This window comes from Oncorhynchus clarkii, chromosome 10 (genome assembly GCF_045791955.1).
Source record: "Oncorhynchus clarkii lewisi isolate Uvic-CL-2024 chromosome 10, UVic_Ocla_1.0, whole genome shotgun sequence".
Lineage (NCBI taxonomy): Eukaryota > Metazoa > Chordata > Actinopteri > Salmoniformes > Salmonidae > Oncorhynchus > Oncorhynchus clarkii.
The window spans coordinates 27,376,789-27,402,475 of record NC_092156.1 but is presented as its reverse complement, the minus strand read 5'-3'; the positions used below and the strand labels follow the sequence as shown (position 1 = coordinate 27,402,475).

At 45.7% G+C, this 25,687-nt stretch overlaps 1 protein-coding gene across 6 annotated transcripts in view; it reads left to right on the top strand.

The window, feature by feature from the left end:
• Nucleotides 1–25,687, top strand: part of LOC139418209 (angiomotin-like) — a 58,403-nt gene that overhangs the window by 834 nt on the left and 31,882 nt on the right. The window contains exons 1-5 of one of the 6 annotated variants that reach the window (XM_071167488.1): nt 16,494–16,884; nt 17,197–17,409; nt 18,025–18,093; nt 18,226–18,286; nt 19,524–20,538. In XM_071167488.1, coding sequence (XP_071023589.1) covers nt 18,226–18,286; nt 19,524–20,538 — 1,076 coding nt within the window. In that variant the 5' untranslated portion in view covers nt 16,494–16,884; nt 17,197–17,409; nt 18,025–18,093. Of the gene's footprint in view, nt 1–16,493; nt 17,410–18,024; nt 18,094–18,225; nt 18,287–19,523; nt 20,539–25,687 lie in introns of those variants that run through there. The other 5 variants (XM_071167487.1, XM_071167486.1, XM_071167489.1 and 2 more) reach the window with 5 other exon arrangements.

Here is a 25,687-nt window from a genome sequence, read left to right as displayed (position 1 = left end):
TATATCCTGTAATTGACTACTGTACCTTTCATGCATTTTTGTGTCCTGTGCTCAGTTCTGAGCATTGCCTTCTATAAATACATTGCATGCCTTTAATTATGCATATATAATACAGTAGTAAAGACATAGACATGGGACCATTTAATTTAGCTTGTGGAGGTCCTCAAAAAGCTTTCCTACTTTATCAGAACAAGATGAATTAACCTTTTATCAGTGTGAGCATATTATCAGTCTACATGTATCTTCACTCACGTTCAACCTCTAGCCTTTGTTGTGTGATAATACCATGGGGTAGCTCTGTTTGCCTGTGTGGAGACTCCGGTTAAATTACGTTATCCCCTGTAGGTTCACAGATGTCCCTATCCTCCTCATGAATGTGGTAGGCTAGTAGTAGTCAGGGGGATAGCTGGGCTGGCACACATAATGTCTCAGCTAGGAGAAGGGTTAGTATAGTCAGAGAAAGGACATGTAGACTAAACGTGTTAAATAACTTGTATCATTATAGACTATAAGTATGCTTTACATCAGGGGTTTCCTTTTAGCTGGTCACTTTGTAGAACATACTATGGGGGAGTCAACGACTAATCATATTCACCTGAAAACGAATGGGTCAATGGATGCCGAGCTGGGCCATTGGAAGCACCGCCTTCCTGGCTATAATACCAGGGTTCGCATTCATTTCCTATATTCTTCGCTCTTCACTCGCCTGAACGAAGAGCGTGTCATGTAATTTACAAAGTTTCAAGTACGCAAAGACTAAGAGATTCGGCTCCGACTTAGGTTTCTGCTAGTGGGGAGAGAGTAGTCGTCCCCCTAGATGTTGCAAGTTTTGGGTCTTTATATATTTTTGTGTTTGCTAAAAGCAAACTACTTCCTACTCTGCTTGTGTAGCCAGTGCTTCCTTGCTTGAGTAAGATGGCCAGGTAAGAGTATGTTCAAAAAGGCTAACCAGCTGAGTTTGAACCTCCAACCGTGCCCCGGGGCATGTGGTTTCACAATGAAAAAATGTAAGATAATCATGAGTGCCGTTCTCTTTACCAGGGTTGGAAACATGCTCAGGAGGCTTTGGCTCGGACTTGTTCGTGTGACCATTGTCTCCGGCTTGGTTAAACTTCCATTGGGCGTTGTGCTGATATTGAGAAAGATTGGGGCTGCTGGCAAAGGCTCTTCCCGTGTGGTCAGGAGAGGGCAGCAGTGGTGGTTAGTTGATACGGGTGTTATCCTGGTTTCTCTGGCAATGTTCAGAGTGTTAGGATGGTATACTATCCCTGGTTGGCTCTGGAGGGTTTCCAGAGTGTGAATCAGATGACAGCCTAAAACCCCAGCTTTGGATTCGGCAGGGGAGAGTGAACCATTGGTGGTTAATGTACCTTTGATGGCGCTGTGTCGTAGAGCGGCAGATCACCTAGGGGTGGATGCTGCAGATGTATCATATCAATATGCTGCAGGAGCGGAATAGCACCATGGAGACGGAGAAGCCAGTTAAAGAGCTTCTCGACAAAATATGTGCTGTGTCTAATCCCGCTGTATTATCATGGCTGTGGAGAAAGTGTATGGTGGTGAAGCTGGTGACTCAGCGCCACCTCTGACTGACATTGTCCTGTATTCCTGAGAGGGACAGGCAGTTGTATTTTGATGAGCCAGTTTCTCAAAAAAAGGTTGTTTGGCTCGGCTATGGAGTCCTTACAGGCCCGTTTCGAGGAAAAAATAAAACAGCTCTTCGGGTCCTTTACCTAGGAAAATCCTTCATGGAGGTGGTTCGGCAGTTCCCAAGGTGTGAAGGAAAGGGTCCAGGCCAAAGGCGGGTTGCTCACGGCATCAAGTTCTGTTTTGACCATGTTGGTGCTTCTGGACGTCTTGGCACAGACGCCATGCTGGTTTGAAGGAGAGCGGAGTGTAAAGCGGATTCGTCTGTTACTGTGGCAACAGTGCTCCAAAGTGCTTTGGTTAATGTGGGAAAGTTACTGGTTGCCGTAGTGCCTGGCAGCGTGCTCTGTCAGTGGCAGACAATTTTGCCATGGGGGATGAGGATAGTGACGAAAGGTGTACGGTCTGCAGTTCGCTGTGCGTTCTCCTCCATTTCGTGGCAGTATTATGTCAAGGGTCCCTGAGGTCCTAGCGCTTGTCTTGAGAGAGGACATTGCCTCTCTCTTTCAAAAGCAGGCTATTCGGGTGGTCCCTGTTTCAGGAGTACAGAGCAGTCCCAGTGATTGGTTTGCATCCATAGATCTGAAGAATGCATATTTTCATGTGGCTATATATCCTCCCAACAGCGGTTTCGTTTTGAGGGTGTGGCCTACACCTTTTTGGTTCTGCCTTTGAGGTTCTCCCTATTGCCCTGCACCTTTTCTATGGTGATGGAGGCGGCTTTGGCACAGGTGCCAGGGGATCAGAGTATTGGCCTATCTGGACGATTGGCTGGTTGTAGTGGAGTCGAGGGAACAGGTGGAGCTCCACACTGCCACTCTGGTGTTCATAGTAAATCACAAGAAAAGTTGTTTGACTCCGGCTTAGCGCATTCAGTTTCTGGGTCGCGTTTTGGACTCGGTTCCGAATCATGTGTTTTTCCCAAACAGTCGCCTTCAGCCCTGGGCTGCCATGGCAGCGCACAAGTACACAGTTTCCTGGTTACTGCAGGTTTTCTGTGGTTTTTGGTCGATTTTATGTAGCACGTGTGCTGTTGTTTTGGACTTGTGGTTCCTTTTAAGACTTCTGACATTCAAGGCTTGCAAGGTAAGTATTGTTCTTGGAACAGTGGGGTCTATGGTCTTGGGCTGGGGCACTCTGTGCCTTTTCGCTTGTACCTGCGGTTATTGGGTCTGATGGCCTCTTATGATAGCTGTGGTGCTTTTGGGACTTGATGTGCTTGTTTCAGTGCTTGGTGATTGCTACGCGTCTGGGCGCATCTCACCACTGCCATTGGTTGCTCGAGGTATCCGCGTCATGTCTAAGGGCGTTGACTCCTTGGAGGGACCCAAGACTGCTGTTGCTGGGTATTCACATGGGCCGCAGGGTGATCATGGCAGACATAACCTTACTGGGATTGGGAGTGCTATGTGTGGGATATTTGGATAGAGGGATTAGGGCAACAGCGCCGATTTTGGAGGACCAGCATGTGTTGGTAAGGTCTGACAACAGGACAGTGGTAGTGTACATCAACAGGTAGGGGAGGACGGGGTCTCTCTCTCTCCTAAACCTGTCCCGTTATCTGCTCGTATGCATTTAACGTCGCCAGGTTGATGTATCTTCCCAGATCTCTCAACGTGGATGCGGATCTACTTTCTAGAGGGATCCTATCTCTACTGAGTGGAGACTGCACCCCTCGGTGGTTGCCCAAATATGGGACCGGTTCGGCAGGGCTGATGTAGCTTTTTGCACATAGCATGAAATTTGAATTGTTGTCTATTCTTCTCAATGAGGGATCTGGGCTCTCCGTTGGGAATGGATTCTTTGGTGTATCAGGGACATCCTGCTCTATGAGTTTCCTTCGGTGGGCCTGATTCAGGCCACTGTGGAGAGGGTTTGTCAGAAGGATCTGTTGATCTGAACCCTGGTTCCCAGAAATTATCCACCTGTTGGGCGGGGACCCGTGGAGGGTTCCGTGTCGTCGGGATCTATTGTCCCAGGCACACAGGAGAGTTTTTCACCCACAACTGCAGATATGGGATCTGTGGGTTTGGCCCCTGAAAGGTTGCATTTGACGGCCAGGAGTTTACCCTCGAACATGATTACGACCATAGTCGGCGGGTTGTATACACAGAAGGGCTTGTCAGGTTCAAGGAGTTTCTCCTTTTCAGAGCTCTTTGGTGGACATTTTGATGTTCTTGCAAGAGCTTTTTGAACAGGGCCTTTTTCCACATTGAAGGTTTATATGGCAGCCATCTCGGCGTGTCATGTAGAGATTGACAGCTCTACCCTGGGTTTTCATCCTCTGGTGATGCGGTTTCTGAATGACGTGCATTGGCCCAGTGTCTAAGCCTATGGCACCGATCTGGGACCTGACGTTGATCCTGGACGCTCTTTGTGAGCCTCCATTTGAGCCTCTGCTGTGCACATTATGCATGTATATGGATTGGACCATGGATATGTGCGTTTGTGTACAGCTTTTTGTCTGTTAGCTAATCCAGATCGGGGTAGGGAGCTTTTTTAAGCAGTGTCTGGCATATGACCGCAACGGACAAGGGTTGCCTAGCGGTGTGCATGCTCACTCCACTAAGGGTGTGGTGGCTTCTTGGGCACTGTTCAGGGGTATGACAATTGGTGTTATCTGTGCTGCAGGGATTTGGGGTTCCCCACATACGTTTGTGAGGTATTATCGCTTGGATGTTACCGCTACCAGTTTGGCTCATAGTGTTATTTTGGCTGGGTTCTGGAGTGGGTGTTAGGCAGTGCACAGGTTGCGCATTTATCTTTCTGTAACCCCTTTTGGGAGCAGGGGGTTTGGGCTCTCTGAAGAGCTGTACTGAGTTGAGGAAATTAATGCGAGCCCCGGTATTATAGCCAAGAAGGCAGGGCTTCCGAGAGTGGGCTCGGCATCCATTGGGCATGATTTCAGTTTTCTTCAGGTGATTAGTATGATTTGTCGCTGACTCCCCCATAGTATGTTATAACTCGTTCCCTCCTCCAGGGAACAGTAGATATATTCATAACTGTACGTCTGTAAACATTTTGGGCCAGGGACCTTTTTTGTGATAACAGATTCATCAGGGACCCGCTCAAAATCAGAACACAACTCTAGTGTGGTACATATAGTCTACAAGGAGATTTACTATGACATCTGCAGAGCATGGCTGGATGAACCAAGTCTGGGCAGTTTTAAAGCTTAAATTACAGTGCATTTATGTAATAGTTTTGAGTTAAAAACTGATATGTGGAGTACTGTGGATACCAATATCCCCGTGAGCCTCCCAAGCCCATGTTGCCCAGGGTTAAGAACATTAATTGTCATTCTAAGCTAAATATGAGATGTAGTCGTTGTTTCCCCATTAAAGGGAAGTTGTGAATTGTTCTGTTTAGTCCACTCTTGATTACACACTAGTGACAGTCTAACATATGTACCCTTATTTTCTTAATTGACCCACTTGCCACAAAGCCTTATGGAATGATCTAATCCTTACGGGATGTTGAGGGAAGTGGATTTATTTCATTCATTTTTTATCTTATATCAAATTCAATGATACTAGGCCTACACCTACCCAATTCATACCTAACCCATTGAAATATAGTTACATCAAAGACAGGCCAGCCAACCAGAGTCCATATCCGTTGAAAGTGTTTGTTTGTTAAGAGACATTCCAGAGGGAATGCCATGGTTATTCTCTTTAACCAGAGGGCCAGTACAGGGATTTGTTTCTTGCCGTTTGACAGGATTCCAAGAAATGCTCAAATGACAAAGAACAATGACCTGCTCTGGTCTCTTGTCTGGTCTCAGTGTGTGTTTGGATCTGAACCAGTGTTGATTATCCCTCCCGTGTCCTGTCCCCTTCCTTTCTCTGTATGGTGGCCGGGCCAATAGGGAGCCTGGGGCCTTTGTTGAGTCGTATAGGTGGTGGTAAGTGTCTGCCAAAGCAGTGCCTAGCACCATTGACTCACAGCACTGGAATGTCTGACTGTTCCACTCACTCCCTTTCTCTCTGTCTTACTCTTTCCGTCTCCTCTCTCGTTCTCTCTCTAGTGCTGTCTCTCTATGTAATTGCTTGCCCCCTCAGCCTCCCCTTCTATCTCCATACTCCTTAGTCACTTCCTATAAATCTGAGTCCCTCATATTCCCCCCCCCGCTCGCTTCTGTAGAGGAGGCCCAAAGTCCCATCTGCTTACTCAGCCTAGGAATAACCCAAATGTCTATTGTTTTCCTCTGAACTCACACGACGTACACAATGGATGCAGGTTATCCACAATCTGTTTAATAATATCACTACACTCATTAATGAATGAAAATGCCACTTCAGTGAATTACTAACACCCTCTGAGCCACAGTGCTCCCTCTCTCTCTCTCACACACACACACACACACACACACACACACGCACACACAGAAAGACACACACACACAGACACATATACACACACACAACCTGTTGAAATCAACTCGATGACCCACCAGCCCCCAGCAGGAATGAGAAGAAGTGCTCTTCATTCCTACTCCTTTTTCCCGATGGGTGGTGTGATACTGTAACCGTTTAGGAGGGACATGAACTGTGGGCCTATTAAAATAGCCATTGCATACCTTGGTGCTGGGAGAGTGGGAGGCTGGGTAACCCAATGCCTGTGACTGGAGCCAGGGCAATGTACCTGCTAACCCCAGGGAGGGAACAGACCGCCACTACCACTCTGGAATGTGTCACAGTGTGGGAGACTCATGGAACTCATGGGAGGTAGGGGTGAGGGGGATAATGCAAAAGGCATGGCCAGACACACACACACACAAATAGACACATGCACACTCACTCATTTACACACATACACCCCGCACCATTCATTCACCAGGTCTCCAGGTGGACGTGTCACTCTCAGTATAGTATCAGTGTTGTGGGACGAAACCATCCCAGCACTTCCCTGCTCTGATACCCTGGTCCTGCTCCACTTCCAGATGGAGTTTGTTTTGGACACATTAACATTTCCTGTCAAGGACCCGATCACATTCCCATTGCTGTCATGGGATGATCTCACTCACTCCTGAATCCAGATGAAGTTCTAATCAAAAGCACATTTTCCAGCGATATAGTCATATAATGTGTGATGTATGTCAGTGGTAGTTTCATTGTCTACTGGGACAGAGTAGGATGGAGCATTGAGTCTGAGTCATTCCTTCTGCTGTCAGTCGTGTGATTGATCGTTGTATTGTAAATCTGGCATTATAGGACCAGAGAGATGGGGGGGGTGATATTCTTACCACTGCTGCTCCAGAAACATGCCAGAGAAAGGGCTGAGGCGAGGGGGTAAATAAAGGGGAGGGGTGAGAGGGAGTAGGGGGCAAGGTGACGGAGACAGGGGTGAAGTGGGGGTGAAGAGAGGGTGAAGGAAGAGATGTGAGGGGGGATTGTCCCTGCCATTACTCAGTAGAGGAAGGCCAAATCAATCCACAGCCAGAGTGACGGAGATGAAGAGGGTTCTCATCTCTACAGCACATGCTTCCCATTAAGACTGTGTGTGTGTGTGTGTGTGTGTGTGGCGCACATGTGGTAAGGGGTTTAGGAAGTTGTATATGTGCAGATGAGGGGGTTTGCTGTGTTTCCAAAAGTTGGGCCTGTATCAGGAACATTTGTGTGTGTTGCGGAGAGGATGAAACCACATTACAGAGATTGTGATTGAGTTGGGAAAAGAGAGCAATAGAAGGAATGAAAGGGCTCCAGAGAGAGGAAGCATGTCAGCTTTGTCAAAATGGCTGCTGCCGGGTTTGGTCCGATTATGACGACTTTTTCTCATTTAGGGAGAGGGCCAAAGGTCTTCAAACAGTCAGATACAATCACTTTCCCTCTGTTAGCTCCACAAACCCTCCCTGACCAACCAGAACTGGAGATTTGAGTCATTAAAATGAAGAGTTATTGAATTCCTTCTCTCCCCAACAAAGGACTTTCAGAAAAACAGTAAACTGATATGCCTCTGATATGTAGGTCAAACTGAATTAGGGGAATACTCTGGCACAGGGCTGCTGTTTTTGAAAGGCAAAGTGAAGGGCGCTGATTGACAGATTGAGGTATTGTGACAGAGAGCTGGTCGGACGCCCATCTCTATCCAAACAATGGCCGCCTTATTATTCCAAGAGTATCCTCACTGGAGTGAAGTAATGTGACCCTGTGGAGACTGCTCTCTCTCTCTTTCTCTTTCCACCCACCTCTACCTCGTTCTCTTTATTTTTGCTGCCTTTTCAACCAGCCCTTCCCATGTTTAATGGAACATGTTCCAGCTCCTCATATTAAACATGGCAACGGCCAGCCATGGAGTGAGGGATGTGGAGAAAATCGAAGGAGAAGGGGATATGGAAAGAGGTAAAGGGAGAGAGCGAGAAAGATTGTACAGGTTGTATGTGTGTGTGTCAGTTTCTTGACCTGGTTCGGTCTTCCCCAGTTGTGCTGCTGTGGGAGAATCTCAGAGGCCAGACCCCAGAGTAATGGACACCAAGGGAGAGTGGGCTTCATGCTCTCTCCCGCCACAGAGGGAGGGAGGGAGATGGGCGGCCTTTCTAGATTGGAATGTTGCATTTCCTGCTTGGTTCCTGCCATGTGTTTCTCAGTTTTCCCCTGTTCCCCCGATCTATCTCTTTCTCTTGCTCTCGGTCTTCCTCTCTTTCTCTCTCTCCCTTCTTCTCGCGCTCTTGCTCTCTCTCTCTTGCTCTGCACCACATTCCCCCCTTCTCTTCCCCTTCCTCTTTTTCATCCCCTCATGCCTTTCTTGTGACCTTCCCTACATATTTCTCTCCTCTATTCTAGCCCTCTTCTCCCTCGCCCCTCTCCCTCCTTCCATGTTCCTCTCCCTTCCCTCTCCTCTTTCCCATAACAATATTGTCAGTGTTATCTTGTCCTACAATAAGTTGACGTGGAAGAGCTCTCTGGAGTTCATTAAACCACTGGATACTTTCCACTAATGTTCCGCTGTTATGTAAGCACTCCCCGAGAAAGATGACCGTGAGTGTGTTTTGTGCGCTGTGTGCATGTGTGTGAAGTGGGCCAGAACACTTTAGCTACAGGGATGTTTGGGGTCAGTTGCATGATCTCTCTCCCCCTGTGTGTGTGTGTGTGTGTGTGTGTGTGTGTGTGTGTGTGTGTGTGTGTGTGTGTGTCAGGAGTTGGTTGCCATATTGGGATTAAAACCCACACATTCCATGGAATGTTGTTCACCAGCTCCTTTTCTCACCTCTCCTCTCCTACCCTCTCTGTTCTCCGGAATGTGACTGTTGTTGCCTCGGGCTAAGTATGCTACTATGCTGTGTTTGTTAGTGTACAGTTGACAGAAAACAGATACAGGACAATGACAGTCAACACCTTCAGGCCCATCTCTCTACGAAGGTAGAGTCAACTGGTTGGACCTGAACCAGAGGGGAACTTAGACACTGTTATCTGCCGTCTACAGTTACAGTAGACGACAGTTAAGTCGGAAGTTTACATACACCTTATAGGCTGACCACACCGGTTGACCGTTTTATGTGTGGATTCATTGTCGGGAGTAGAGGACCTTGTGCATTTCAGGTAAAATAACAACTCAATGTTTATATCCCAGGACAAATTAGCTAGCAACAGCAACCTAGCTAAATAGGACAAATTAGCTAGCAAGTGCAAGCTAGCTAGCTAAATTGCCATACATGTTTAATGTTTTTCGACCTGTCCCCAAATTAATGTAATTGGTTCAGAGTTTGTTTTGATATTTTAACCTGCGTGTCGTGATCGCGCTTGGTGTGGGGGGACAAAATAAATGTATGCACGATGGCGCACGTGCGCAGCCGGTTTGGGTTCGGTGTTAGCCAAATACATTTAAACTCAGTTTTTCACAATTCCTGACATTTAATCTTAGTAAAAATTCCCTGTCTTAGGTCAGTTAGGATCACCACTTTATTTTAAGAATGTGAAATAATAGTAGAGAGAATTATTTATTTCAGCTTTTATTTCTTTCATCACATTCCCAGTGGGTCAGAAGTTTACATACACTCAATTAGTAGTTGGTAGCATTGCCTTTAAATTGTTTAACTTGGGTCAAACGTTTCAGTTAGCTTCCCAAAATAAGTTAGGTGAATTTTGGCCCATTCCTCCTGACAGAGCTGGTGTAACTGAGTCAGGTTTGTAGGCCTCCTTGCTCGCACACGCTTTTTCAGTTCTGCCCACAAATTTTCTATAGGATTGAGGTCGGCTTTGTGATGGCCACTCCAATACCTGGACTTTGTTGTCCTTAAGCCATTTTGCCACAACTTTAGAAGTATGCTTGGGGTCATTGTCCACTTGGAAGACCCATTTGCGACCAAGCTTTAACTTCCTGGCTGAGGTCTTGAGATGTTGCTTCAATATATCTACATAATTGTCCTCCCTCATGATGCCATCTATTTTGTGAAGTGCACTAGTCTCTCCTGCAGCAAGGCACCCCCACAACATGATGCTGCCACCTCCGTGCTTCACAGTTGGGATGGTGTTCTTTGGCTTGCAAGCCTCCCCCTTTTTCCTCCAAACATAACGATGGTCATTATGGCCAAACAGTTCTATATATAGGACATTTAGGACATTTCTCCAAAAAGTACAATGTTTGCCCCCCCCCATGTGCAGTTGCAAACCGTAGTCTGTCTTTTTTAATGGCGGTTTTGGAGCAGTGGCTTCTTCTTTGCTGATCGGCCTTTCAGGTTAGGACCAGATGTGGAGGTCAACAATTTTTTCTCTGAGGTCTTGGCTGATTTCTTTTGGATTTTCCCATGATGTCAAGCAAAGAGGTACTGCATTTGAAGATAAGACCTTGAAATACATCTACAGGTACACCTCCAATTGTCTCAAATGATGTCAATTAGCCTATCAGAAGCTTCTAAACTATGACATAATTTTCTGGAATTTTCCAAGCTGTTTAAATGCACAGTCATCTTAGTGTATGTAAACTTCTGACCCCCTTGAATTGTGATACAGTGAATTATAAGTGAAATAATCTGTAAACAATTGTTGGAAACAATAGTCTGTAAACAATTGTTGGAAAAATGACTTGTGTCATGCACAAAGTAGATGTCCTAACCGACTAGCCAAAACTATAATTTGTTAACAAGAAATTTGTGGAGTGGTTGAAAAATAGAGTTTTAATGACTCCAACCTAAGTGTATGTAAACTTCCGACTTCAACTGTACATGTGTATATGGAGCCGTGTGGGAGTTCCCTCTGAGAAAAAGTGACTGGGACTCTTATGAGGCTCAGGGGAGTGACGCGGGTTAAGCGTTTGCGTACCATCCTGGTCTCCCAGCCCCCAACTCTGGGCAGAGCTGGGTTTAAAAACTTTTGAAATTATTTTCAAATACTTTGGCTGCTTGATTGAGCTTTTGTTGCAGTGAAACCAATGGAAGACTCTGCTTGCATGGCAGTCTGGGCAGGCTAAATCAAATGCTAGAAGTATTTGAAAGAGTTCAAATAGTATTTGAACCCATGTCTGCCTCTGGCTCTATTCCTGGTATGAATAGACAATAAATCATCTCAATCTAACCTACTGCCCTTATTCATGGTTCCCCTGGGGAAAACATAGTGTGTGTGTGTGTGTGGTGTATTTAGTGGTGGGTGATGGGTTCTCAGGACCCCGTAAGTAACCTGTAGTATCACCCTCCAGGGAAAATGTGTGTGTGTGTCCGTGGTGGGGTATGTGTGTCCGGGGTGGAGTGTATTATGTGCTCCCAGGACCCCTGTGTGTGTATAAGGAAAAATGTATGTGTGTGTGTGTGATGCTCTCAGGACCCAGTGTGTATATCCTGCAGTATGTCTCCTGAGGGGAAAAAGGTCTGAACGTCAACCTTAATGTCAGGGGATGTTAGTCAGGGGCCGTCTCCTGTCTGTCTGTCTGTCTGTTTGTCTGTCTCTCTCTCGTTCTCTCTCGCTCTCTTTCTCTACCCATCTATCCCACTCTTAATGTCTTGCTCTTTCTTGCGTTCCTGTGGAAGTCCCCCCCCCCCTCCCCCTCTGCTGTTAACCCAGCTCTGGTGTTTTAGAAGAATAAGCAGGCCGTGTGCAGGGGCGCTGGGAAACTTGCACATGGAAGGCAAATATTTACATAAGACAGTGCAACCTCTGGCGCCATTAAAAATATGAAAGAGCAGCTCATAATAGATATAGCTAGCTACTACTGTATATCATCGTATCTCAAAGCTCCCGGTTAATTGCTGGCTGAAGCTGGGAGCAGAGTTTGAAACAGTCTCTCTACACAGATCTGGCATCAGGCTAAAGGCTGAAGGCCTCACTCACTCAGATGAGAGAAAGGTAACTGCCAAAATAATGGAAAACTGAGTAAATGAGGGATACACAGAACAAAAATACAAACGCAACATGTAAAGTGTTGGTCCCATGTTTCATGAGCTGAAATTAAAGATCCCAGAAATGTTCCATACGCTCAAATTTTGTGTAAAAATGAGTTTACACCGCTGTTAGTATTTCTCCTTTGCCAAGATAATCTATCCATCTGAAAGGTGTGGCAAATCAAGAAGCTGATTAAACTGCATAGTCATTACACAGGTGCACCTTGTGCTGGGGACAATAAAAGGCCACTCTAAAATGTGCAGTTTTGTCACACAACACAATGCCACAGATGTCTCAAGTTTTGAGGGAGCGTGCATTTGGCATGCTGACTGCAGGAATGTCCACCAGAGCTGTTACCAGAGAATTAAATGTTAATTTCTCTACCAAAAGCCGTCTCCAACGTCGTTTTAGAGAATTTGGTATTACATCCAACCGGGCCTCACAGCCACAGACCATGTGTATGGCTGTTTGCTGATGTCAACAGTTTACCCCATAGTGGCGGTTGGGTTATGGCATGGACAGGCATAAGCTATGGACAATGAACACAATTGCATTTTATCGATGACAATTTGAATGCACAGAGATGAGATCCTGAGGCCCATTGTCGTGCCATTCATACGCCACTATTACTTCATGTTTCAGCATGATAATGCACGGCCCCATGTCGCAAGGCTCTGCACACAGTTCCTGGAAGCTGAAAATATCACAGTTCTTCCATGGCATGCATACTCATCAGACATGTCACCCATTGACCATGTTTGGGATGCTCTGGATCGATGTGTACGACAGCATGTTCCAGTTCCCGCCAATATCCAGCAACTTTGCACAGCCATTGAAGAGGAGTGGGACAACATTCCACAGGCCACAATCAACAACCTACAACGTGATCAACTCTATGTAAAGGAGATGTCGTGCTGCATGAAGCAAATGGTGGTCAAACCAGGTACTGACTGGTTTTCTGATCCACGCCCCTACCTTTTTTTAAGGTATCTGTGACCAACAAATGCATATCTGTATTCATGTGAATTCCATAGATTAGGTTCTAATGAATGTATTTCAATTGACTGATTTATATGAACTGTAACTCAGTAGAACATTTGAAATTGTTGCATGTTGCGTTTATAATTCTGTTCAGTATATATTGAAAGCAGGTGCTTCTACACAGGTGTGGTTCCTGAGTTAATTAAGCAATTAACATCCCATCATGCTTAGGGTCATGTATAAAAATGCTGGGCAGGCCATTATTTTGGCCTTTATTTAGGCTGCCATGACTATGCCCCCATAGGATGACAACGCCCCCATTCAAATGTCATCAGTGGTCACGGAATGGTTTGATGAGCATGAAAACGATGTAACCATATGACATGGCCGTCTCAGTCACCAGATCTTAACACAATTTAACACTTATGCGAGATTCTGGATCGGCACCAGAGACATCTTTTTCCATCAGCAAAACACCAAATTCTGGAATTTCTCGTGGAAGAATGGTGTCGTGTCGCTCCAATAGAGTTCCAGACACTTGTAGAATCTATGCCAAGGTGCATTGAAGCTGTTCTGGCTCGTGGTGGCCCAACGCCCTATTAAGACACTTTATGTTGGTGTTCCTTTTATTTTGGCAGTTACCTGTATGTTTCACTGAGGTGACACTGGTCATAAACCTTTACGACTGAGATCATGGCTGGCTACCAATGAATGATGCCATTTTAATTAAATGGATCTCTCAGAGAGAGGTAGGGAGTTCTGTTGTCTTGCTATATTACTTTCTCTTACACTCAAACCGACTCACTCTCTTTTTCTCTCTCTTTCACACTCAAACTGTATTTTTCTGTCTGTCTCCCTCCCTCTCTTCCCTCTCCCTTTATGGTTTTTGTAGAGAGACTGACTAACTCCAGCACAGCTTTTCCATCCCTTCCAACTTTGTGGGCCTGTCTGCCCCTGACTCACTGATCTAGGACCAGCGGGAACCTGAACCTGTGTGCGCAGGCCCTCTCTAAAGAGGAAGTGTGTGGTGAAGCAGCAGGTGTCTGGGCGGGCTAATGGTAAACAGTGTAAAGGAGCAGTTACGCCAGCGCTCAGGTATGAGGGTGTGACGAGATCCTGGAGGGCCTACAGATTCACTTGTCCTCCCGATCGCAGCCCCACCTGCTGGAACGAGGGGGAGGGAGGGAGGGAAGGAGGAGAGAGAGAGAGAGAGAGAGAGAGAGAGAGAGAGAGAGAGAGAGAGAGAGAGAGAGAGAGAGAGAGAGGTGTGCCGTGGTAGCTCTTGCAGAACGAAGGTACAAGCTGAGAGCAGTGTTAACTGCTTTACTGAGCTGCTCTGTGGGAAAATTGGATTGAACAAAGCAGGCTGGATCTCTTGGCATTGTTTTGTTTCTGTGGAATATCTCATGATATTTCATTGTAGCCTACTGCTCCCTTGGTATGTGATCGTTTTTAATACTTTGTGTGAAGTTGCAGTTGAGATACATCATGGCAGTTGTATGTCAAACTAGGTGGATGGATGTGAGCAATGAAATTGAATGTTATTGCTCAAATCCTGATAGTGGAATTTCAAACCGTGTGAGTGTTGAAGTGAATGTCAGCTGCGCTCTGTAGGTACTGCTGAGACCCAGGCTAGCTCAGGTATGCTGGCTGACATAACCCACATACCCACACAAGCATGCACACACACATACACACACACAGAGGTCAAAGCCACTGGGACGACTTACAGGGAGACCTATCAGAGGAGCGACCGGAATGCACTGTGGCCAGCTCTGGCTACAGAATAAACTGTTTATTTGAAACAGTCAAGGAACTTACAATTTGAGCATCAGCAAATGGGGGGAGATGGGTGAGGAGGGGAGGGAGTATGACGGGACCATCTGGAAGTCATTTTTCAAAGGGGAGGGGATTAGTCCTTGTTGTGATACTGATTGTCTTACTCATACTGTCCTATCAAGAGTGTGATTGTGTGTCTACATTTGTTTTCACGTGAATGTACAGTACCAGTCAAAAAGTTTGGACTCTCCTACTCATTCAATGTTTTTTCTTTACTTTTACTATTTTCTACAATGTAGAATAATAGTGAAGACATCAATACTATGAAATAACACATGAAATCATGTGGTAACCAAAAAAGTGTTAAACAAATCCAAATATATTTGAGATTCTTCAAAATAGCCACCCTTTGTCTTGATGATAACTTTCACACTCTTGGCATTCTCTCAACCAGCTTCATGAGGTAGTCATTTGGATTGCTTTTCAATTAACATGTGTGCCTTGTTAAAAGTTCATTTGTGGAATTTCTTTCCTTCTTAATGCGTTTGAGCCAATCAGTTGTGTTGTGACAAGGTAGGGGTGGTATACAGAAGATAGCCCTTTTTGGTAAAAGACCAAGTCCATATTATGGCAAGAACATCTTAAATAAGCAAAGAGAAATGACAGTCCATCATTACTTTAAGACATGAAGGTCAGTCAATCCTGAAAATTTCCCTATGTCAGATTAAAGTTTCTTCAAGTGCAGTTGCAAAAACCATCAAGCGCTATGATGAAACTGGCTCTCATGAGGACCGCCACAGGAAAGGAAGGCCCAGAGTTACCTCTGCTGCAGAGGATAAGTTCATTAGAGTTACCAGCCTCAGAAATTGCATCCTAAAGAAATGCTTCACAGATTTCAAGTAATAGACACATCTCAACATTAACTGTTCAGAGACCAGAGATTTTTGGTTCCAACCGCTGTATTTTTGTGAGATGCAGAGTAGGTGAACGTATGATCACTGTATGTGTGGTTCCCACCGAAAAGCATGGAGGAGGAGGTGTGATGGTGTGGGGGTGCTTTGCTGGTAACACTGTCTGTGATTTATTTCGAGTTTAAGGCACACTTAACCATCATGGCTACCACAGCATTCTGCAGTGATACGCAATCCCATCTGGTTTGCGCTTAGTGGGACTATCATTTGTTTTTCAACGGGACAATGACCCAACACACCTCCAGGCTGTGTAAGGGCTATTTAACCAAGAAGGAGAGGGATGGAATGCTGCATCAGATGACCTGGCCTCCACAATCCCCCAACGTTAACCCAATTGAAATGGTTTGGGGTGAGTTGAACTGCAGTGAAGGAAAAGCAGCCAACAAGTGCTCAGCATATGTGGGACCTCCTTCAAGACTGTGGGAAAAGCATTCCAGGTGTAGCTGGTTGAGAGAATGCGAAGCTATCATCAAGACAAAGGGTGGCTACTATGAAGAATCTAAAATATATTTAGATTTGTTTAACACTTTTTTGGTTACTACATCATTCCATATGTGTTATTTCAGTTCTGATGTTTTCACTATTATTCAACAGAAACAAACTTGAATGAGTTGGTGTGTCAACTTTTGACTGGTACTGTATGTGTTTTTGCAAATGTATGTACTGTATGTGTCTTCGTGGGGGGGGGGGGGGGTGTTTTGAGAATCCAAATCTGGCTTTATCAGTTCTGATTGCTCTTGCTGTGTTAGAGGAAGGGCGGTGTGCGTGTATGTGTGAGTGTGCATGTGTGTGCGCTGTATGGCTACCGAGTCAGTCAAACATCAACAGAAATGGATTCTACTATCCCCGGGGTTTCACCCACTTCCAAACGTCTTTTGACAGAGAGTGAAGAACATTTAATCTGACATTCTCTTTCAATGTTGTTGTTCCAAGCACTTGAACACTTGTTTTAGCTGTAACTGCTTCTCTGTGGCTGAGTCTGCCGACTCTAAACTGGGTTTCACAATAACACCAATGTTCGGTAACGTCGCCAGGAAAGATTGTGTCCAGAAAATCACCTCTGGTTCACACAGAGATGGGAGTTGTCTTGTTTTGTCAAGAGCAGCTCAGCTCTCCATTCTCTCTCTGTTCTGATTGAACCCTGCACATCCTCACATCCTGTGTTTGATTCCAGCGAAAGGCAGACCCACACACAGGTGCGTGTGCACACACACACTGAAAACAAACTCACACACACAATCACAACACTGAACACACACACACACCCCTACTTCCCATAACCTGCCCAGACATTCACACAGCTGTATGTTGCAAGGCTCACTCTGGCCCTCGTTCTCTGCTCATGGCCGAACCAGAAGAGGAAAAGACTTCACTGAAAGTGTCCCCTATTTTACATTCCCAAAATCCCCGCCCCTCCTCTTCCCCTGTGCGGCTCCTGCGGCCGTGCATACCGGACCCCACCCCCATTGTTAAGGTTGGTTGGTTGAGAGTGGCTCTTCCTGTTGCAGAGTGGCTGGGGCTAAGCGACGTGGACCAGCGCCTCTATGTGTTGGAGCAGCTGGAGGAACTGGTGACGCTACAGGACCAGGAGGAGACCCCCACCGGATCCCCTGGAGACATCCATCTCTATACCTGTCCCCCCCCCCAACAGCGGCAGCACCATGAGCAGCAGAGCCTAGTCAGAGCGGTGCCGGAGGAGCGCGGTGAGAACAGCCACACAGGTAGGTGACCAGGGGGAGGGAGTCGGATACGTCTAGGGAGATATAGAAGGGAAGGGAAAGGGGATACCTAGTCAGTTGTGCAACTGAATGCATTCAACTGAAATGTGTCTTCCGCATTTAGATTGCAGGGGTTATGAAATCACAGAGGTGGGGGGTAGAGGAAAAGTTAATGAGCAGATTTTAAACAAGCCAGTACAGCATGACTGAGTTTTGATTTCACGCAACCTAACAATTCTGCTGGCACAGTAGTAGTTTTACCACTTATTGAATTTGATTGAAAAGAAGTAGACGATTCTGAATGCCAATGTCATTTCATAATGTAGCATTAGTACAGATTAGACTACTATGTGAAACGCCTGCTCGGGGTCCAGTGTGCTGCCTGCCTGCCTGCCTGTCAGATTCCCTGCTTTCTCTGTGTGGCAGGCAGGCAGGCAGGCAGGCAGGCAGGCAGCAGCCTTTAAACAACCCATAAGTCACTTTGTCTCGCCATGTCAAAACAATTCCCTCTGTCATACCAGTGGATCCTCCATTTGTCTCCACATTTATTTTCAGTTGTGTGTTTTTGTTTTGTTTCTGTTCCATCCTCCATTTGTCCATTGTCCTTGTTGGTACTAGTTGGTTCTGAAGAGGGGGAGTCAGAAAGGAGAAGATTTGGGGGAAGAGCGGCAGGAAATAGCAGTCGAAGTATGTCGGGGAGAGTATACTACCATTGTGACATTCATTTTTTCTCTCTCTTTTCCTTCTTCGACTTGGAAGAGAACCCTGCGTGCGGATGACCCCAAAGCTGACTTTTTTATATATATTTATTTACCACAGATGTTTCGGAAAAAAGCTTCATCCTCCTTGAGAATGAGAAGAATATCAGAAAGCAATAGATGTAATAATTTCACCTTCTTCATTACTTTGTCGATGGTGCCTCTTTATCTTTAACCACCATTTCTCTTTAATGGCATTCAAGGTTGTCAGTGGAAACCACTCCATAGAACCCAGTTTGAAATCCCACCCCCAAAACATTGAGGAAGTCAGTTTCAAAAGAACTCCTAAACCTAGTGAAGCCCTTTAAGCGTAACACTTGCTTGTGGCTTTTTATTGGATGTAGTTAAAGTGTAAATTTACACTCTCCGGAAATGAGTGTGTTTGATTTAGACCTGCAGGCATGTTAGCTAATTCACAGCTAACATGCCCTGGGTGGTTTCTACTTTGACTTTGTATGTTTTTACTAAAACACATGTGCCTTCCCCTACTGTATGATTGTCATATGTCTACCAATCACATGCCTAGCTTGGGATAAAAGAGTTTTGATATTTGAATCAATCATTTTTCAAATTATCTGCCGGGTAATGATAAAAATAGTTGGGTGTGTAAAAATGGTCATGATTAATTTCGACGATAGTAGTGCACACTGCATGTTGAAAGTAATAATCAGATGTTCTCTCCTGTCCTGCACAAGGGGAGTGGGGTTACAGTATACACACCTGGGTGGCCCTAAACGCTCTGACTCTGGGATTAAATACCATGTAATCGGTTGGTTTGGGTGACCAATTTGGCCTGACTATAAGTCAGTATTTCTGCTGACGATGGTATCATATTTGTAGTTTGGCTCCAAAAAGCCTTAGAAACCAGCACTTGTAAGCACCAGATTTGGCCTTTAAAACCGATAATACCCCCTCCAATGCTACCCAGCTGTCAAAGTGTTAAGAGTTTTGGTTTGATATGCTTTTTTCTGGTTTGGTCTGAACTACCTCTTGAGTAGTTGCAGGGGGGGGGTTCACGTCTTCTTTACGTTTCTCAGAGCATAGTGGTGGTTCAGTCCCTTTGTCATTGTTTTCATCTCCATTATGTGTTTCACCTTAACATCACTCATGTCTAGTGCTCAGTATGCTCAGCTATGACTCTCATGATGAGTGTTAGGGGTCGTTGGTAAAGGGCTTGTGTGTTCTCTGACTTTGTCTCCTCTATTCCCCCCCACATTTCTCCCTTCTTTTCCCCCTCTCCATCTCTCCCCACCCTGTTTTCACCCTTTCTCCATCTCAACCCCTCTCTTCAATCTTTTCTCGACTCATCCCCCTCCTCACCTCACCCACCCTCCTTCGTCCCACCCTACCCTCTCCCAGGGAACATCGATCGCGGGCGCAGCTCATCTTTCCATGAGGTGCGTGGTCTTCGGGAAACTGAAATGAGGCCGGTGGCCGACGAAACGTCCAGCAGCGGCAGCAACAACACCGTCCTGCAGCGACTCCTACAGGAGCAGATGCGCTATGGTGAGGGACGCAACTACCAGCTGGCCATGCAGCAACAGCAGCAACATCAACAACAACAGCAGCAGCAGAGGCAGCAGCAGGAGGGTGGGGTGAACGGGGGCTACCCGGGCCATGGAGGGCCCAACGATGAACGGCATGACTCTATGGTGCCCCACATCGCCCGGCAGGAGCCTCAGGGACAGGAGCTGCAGGCAGACAGTGGCGTGGAGAAGCTGGGCTCCCGCGGCGGGGGGAGTAGTGGAGGAGGAGGAATGAGTGGTGGTGGGGGAGGGAGCAGCCAGGGTCCCAACCCTGAGGACTTACCCACCTACGAGGAGGCCAAGGTGCAGTCGCAGTATTTCCGGGGCCACCCGCACCACCAGCAACATCAACAACACCAACATCAACAACAACAACAGTTGCCTCCGTCAGTGGGCGCTGCGTTTTACGTGACAGCTGCAACCAACAACGGCAAGGTGCGTACGGAGGGGCGTCCAACGGTGCAGCGGCTGAGCACCGGGGGCAAAGTGCATCAGGACGACGGACTCAAGGACCTGAAGCAGGGTCACGTACGTTCCCTCTCCGAGCGCCTCATGCAGCTCTCGTTGGCCACCAGCGGGGTGAAGGCCCACGCCCCCATCACCAGTGCCCCCCTTTCCCCCCAGCTTCCCCCTCCAGGTCCCCCGGGGGATTACTACAAGCCCTCAGGCCAGCATCGGGGCCCCCCACCTGACTACCCCTTCAAGAACATGGGCTCCCCTTCCAAACAGCAGCCGCAGCATCAGGAGCAAGGAGGGCACTATTACCAGGAGCATCGGCCCAGGGACCAGGGCAGGAACGAGGTGCCACACGTCCGCTACCAGCCTCCACCAGAGTACGGCTCCTTCAGGTGAGTAAGATGGACACACTTCACTCCGTACTGAGTCACTGTGTGTCTAACTGTCCAAGTGAACATCCTGTCTGTCTGAGCTGTATCACTGTTACTATCGTATCAAACTTTAATTTCATGTTGTTGATGTGGCTACCAGAATATAGTTAAAGAAATCTGATCCCGTTGTCTTGTTCAGTTGAATCACGCACACCTGACTCAGTTGAGAAACACACACACTCCCCCAACATGGCCCTAGAGAGACAGACTGCCCCTTGTCTGCTGGCTAAGGAATGTCTATTTACTGCATTTATTTAAAGTCTCTGCTGGTGTGCTGTCCAAAGCTTCAACAATTCGTATACCTGCTGCGTCTTGAGTAGGATTGGATGGTATCCAGATTTACATACCTTCATACCGTGCCTGTGCAATCCTGGGATATACAGTATTACTGGCAGTGCACACAAGGGGCAAACATTTTTTTCTAACGTCAAAAAAGTTTGTATAAAACGTCAGTTACCAGAATGCTAAAGAAATGCTAACAAGTACTAAGGAATTCCCATAGCGAATGCTAGATAAATGCTAACAATCAAATGCAAACATTAACTACTAAAGCTTACTGTATGCTTCCCAGTCTAAACAGTTTGCGTATATATTATTACAAAATTGTGACGTTTTTGTTTTGGTGTTCTGTTTTTTTTCCGTCTGTACGAACAAAAAAACTTTGGTTGCCGAAGTCTACGGCCCTTCGTCTATGTTTGGTCAACAGTAGAGATTCTTCAATTAAGTGTTTTTTGTTATTCAATGGTAGACAACTAGTTTTCATGCACATTTTCACTTGATATACTGCACCAAACATCTTAGTTAACATTAGCAAGTTAGCAAAACACAGCTGGAGATAATTTATTTGGCAAATCTTACATAGTTAATTGAGTAAGATATATAGCTGGCAAAAATTAGCAGTGATTTTCTTGTAACTTCGTCGCCTTACTTAGTGTCTTCAGAAAGTATTCATACCCCTTATTCCACATTTTGCTGTGTTACAGCCTGAATTCAAAATGGTAGAAAAATATATATAATCATCCATCTACACACATTACCCCATAATGACATCACAATACTCCATAATGACATCACAATACCCCACAATGACATCACAATACCACATAATGACATCACAATACCCCATAATGACAAAGTGGAAACATGTTTTTAGAAATGTTTGCTAATTTATTTAAAATGAAATACAGAAATATCCAATTTACACCTGTTTGTTATTACACTCCAAATTGTGTTCAAGTGCATCCAATTTCCTTTGATCATCCTTGAGATGTCACAATAACTTAATTGGAGCCCACCTGTGGCCAAGTCAATTGTTTGGACATGATTTAAAAAGAAACACACTTGTCTATATAAGGTCGCACAGTTGACAGTGCATGTCAGAGCAGAAACTATACCATATAGAGAGAATTGTGATGAGAATTGAAACATGTTTTCACTTTGTCGTTATTGTGTGTAGATTGGTAAGGCATTTTTTTCTATTGAATCCATTTTGAAATTAGACTAACACAACAAAATGTGGAATAAGTCAAGGGGTATGAATACTTTCTGAAGACACTGTAAATTGCGCTGCAGGAGTGACTCACCTCACAAAGCATCTGTTTTGCTCATTGTGCTTTTTTGTAAATAAACACACGTGACTTACTAAAACAGCTGTATGAGAAACTAGTACCAGTATGCATCATAATGAAAAATTACGCAATCTGCTTCATCTATTACTTAGTGCACAAGTTGACTCCAGGTATTTACTTAAAAAGTACAAACAATCACATTTATAAAACAAAAACTGCATTGACGTTATTGGAAAATCACACTGAGGGTATTTCGAAACACCCCGGGATACGGTATATACAGTATACCGCCCAACTCTAGTCTTGAGTATTTTTGGATAAATTAACATGATTGAGACCTTGTCTTTAACACTCCTAGGGGTGATTTAGGCTTTTACCCTTGAACTCTGTGACTTTCAGTCATAATCGGGGTCATTGCCTACACACAGTGCTGGAGGGCTACCTACCTGTCCTTCATATATCATCCAGCCTGCCTGCCTGCCTGCCTGCCTACCTACCTACCTACCTACCTACCTACCTACCTACCTACCTGTCTGCATACATACCTACCTGTCTGCATACATACCTATCTACCTACCTACCTACCTGTCTGCATACCTACCTACCAACCCGTCTGCATACCTACCTACATGCCTGCCCGCCTGCCCGCCTGCCTGCCTACCTACCTACCTACCTACCTACCTACCTACCTACCTACCTACCTGTCTGCATACCTGTCTGCATACCTACCTACCAACCCGTCTGCATACCTACCTACATGCCTGCCCGCCTGCCCGCCTGCCTACCTACCTACCTACCTACCTACCTACCTACATGCCTTTCTACCTACCTACCTACCTACCTGTCTACCTACCTACATGCCTTTCTCCCTACCTACCTACCTACCTACCTACCTACCTGTCTGCCTACCTCCCTCCCTCCCTCCCTCCCTCCCTCCCTCCCTCCCTCCCTCCCTCCCTCCCTCCCTCCCTCCCTCCCTACCTACCTACCTACCTGTCTGACTACCTACCTACATGCCTTTCTCCCTACCTACATGCCTTTCTCCCTACCTACATGCCTTTCTCCCTACCTACTGTCTGCCTAACTACCTGTCTGCCTACCTGTCTACCTACCTACAGTGAGGGGAAAAAAGTATTTGATCCCCTGGTGATTTTGTATGTTTGCCCACTGACAAAGAAATCATCGGTCTATAATTTTAATGGTAGGTTTATTTGAACAGTGAGAAACAGAATACAACAAAAAAATCCAGAAAAACGCATGTCAAAAATGTTATAAATTGATTTGCATTTTAATGAGGGAAATAAGTATTTGACCCCTCTGCAAAACATGACTTAGTACTTGGTGGCAAAACCCTTGTTGGCAATCACAGAGGTCAGACGTTTCTTGTAGTTGAACACCAGGTTTGCACACATCTCAGGAGGGATTTTGTCATTCCTCTTTGCAGATCTTCTCCAAGTCATTAAGGTTTCACGGCTGACGTTTGGCAACTTGAACTTTCAGCTTCTTCCACAGATTTTCTATGGGATTAAGGTCTGGAGACTGGCTAGGCCACTCCATGACCTTAATGTGCTTCTTCTTGAGCCACTCCTTTGTTGCCTTGGCCATGTGTTTTGGGTCATTGTCATGCTGGAATACCCATCCACGACCCATTTTCAATGCCCTGGCTGAGGGAAGGAGGTTCTCACCCAGGATTTGATGGTACATGGCCCCGTCCATCGTCCCTTTGATGTGGTGAAGTTGTCTTGTCCCCTTGGCAGAAAAACACCCCCAAAGCCTAATGTTTCCACCTCCATGTTTGACGGTGGGGATGGTGTTCTTGGGGTCATAGGCAGCACTAAAAAAATACGAATTTGTTCTTAACTGACTTGCCTAGTTAAATAAAGATAAAAATAAAAAAATGTAAATCCTCCTCCAAACATGGCGAGTTGAGTTGATGCCAAAGAGCTCCATTTTGGTCTCATCTGACCACAACACTTTCACCCAGTTGTCCTCTGAATCATTCAGATGTTCATTGGCAAACTTCAGACGGGCATGTACAGTGGGGAGAACAAGTATTTGATACACTGCCGATTTTGCAGTTTTTTTTTACTTACAAAGCATGTAGAGGTCTGAAATTATTATCATAGGTACACTTCAACTGTGAGAGACGGAATCTAAAACAAAAATCCATAAAATCACATTGTATGATTTGTAAGTAATTAATTTGCATGTTATTGCATGACATAAGTATTTGATACATCAGAAAAGCAGAACTTGGGGGATCACGTGACCCTTGAACGATATGGCCGCATGAACTAAGAGCTCCGCACAAGTAGTTTCCAATTCCTAATCTCAAATCAAATCAAATTTTATTTGTCACATACACATGGTTAGCAGATGTTAATGCGAGTGTAGCGAAATGCTTGTGCTTCTAGTTCCGACAATGCAGTAATAACCAACGAGTAATCTAACTAACAATTCCAAAACTACTACCTTATACACACAAGTGTAAGGGGATAAAAAATATGTACATAAAGATATATGAATGAGTGATGGTACAGAGCGGCATAGGCAAGATGCAGTAGATGGTATCGAGTACAGTATATACATATGAGATGAGTATGTAAACAAAGTGGCATAGTTTAAAGTGGCTAGTGATACATGTATTACATAAAGATGCAGTAGATGATAGAGTACAGTATATACGTATACATATGAGATGAATAATGTAGGGTATGTAAACATTATATTAAGTAGCATTGTTTAAAGTTGCTAGTGATATATTTTACATCAATTCCCATCAATTCCCATTATTAAAGTGGCTGGAGTTGAGTCAGTGTGTTGGCACTGTTAGTGGTGTTAGTGGTGGCTGTTTAACAGTCTGATGGCCTTGAGATAGAAGCTGTTTTTCAGTCTCTCGGTCCCAGCTTTGATGCACCTGTACTGACCTCGCCTTCTGGATGATAGTGGGGTGAACAGGCAGTGGCTCGGGTGGATGTTGTCCTTGATGATCTTTATGGCCTTCCTGTGACATCGGGTGGTGTAGGTGTCCTGGAGGGCAGGTAGTTTGCCCCCGGTGATGCGTTGTGCAGACCTCACTACTCTCTGGAGAGCCTTACGGTTGTGGGCGGAGCAGTTGCCGTACCAGGCGGTGATACAGCCCGACAGGATGCTCTCGATTGTGCATCTGTAGAAGTTTGTGAGTGCTTTTGGTGACAAGCCAAATTTCTTCAGCCTCCTGAGGTTGAAGAGGCGCTGCTGCGCCTTCTTCACGATGCTGTCTGTGTGGGTGGACCAATTCAGTTTGTCTGTGATGTGTACGCCGAGGAACTTAAAACTTACTACCCTCTCCACTACTGTTCCATCGATGTGGATAGGGGGGTGTTCCCTCTGCTTTTTCCTGAAGTCCACAATCATCTCCTTAGTTTTGTTGACGTTGAGTGTGAGGTTATTTTCCTGACACCACACTCCGAGGGCCCTCACCTCCTCCCTGTAGGCCGTCTCGTCGTTGTTGGTAATCAAGCCTACCACTGTTGTGTCGTCCGCAAACTTGATGATTGAGT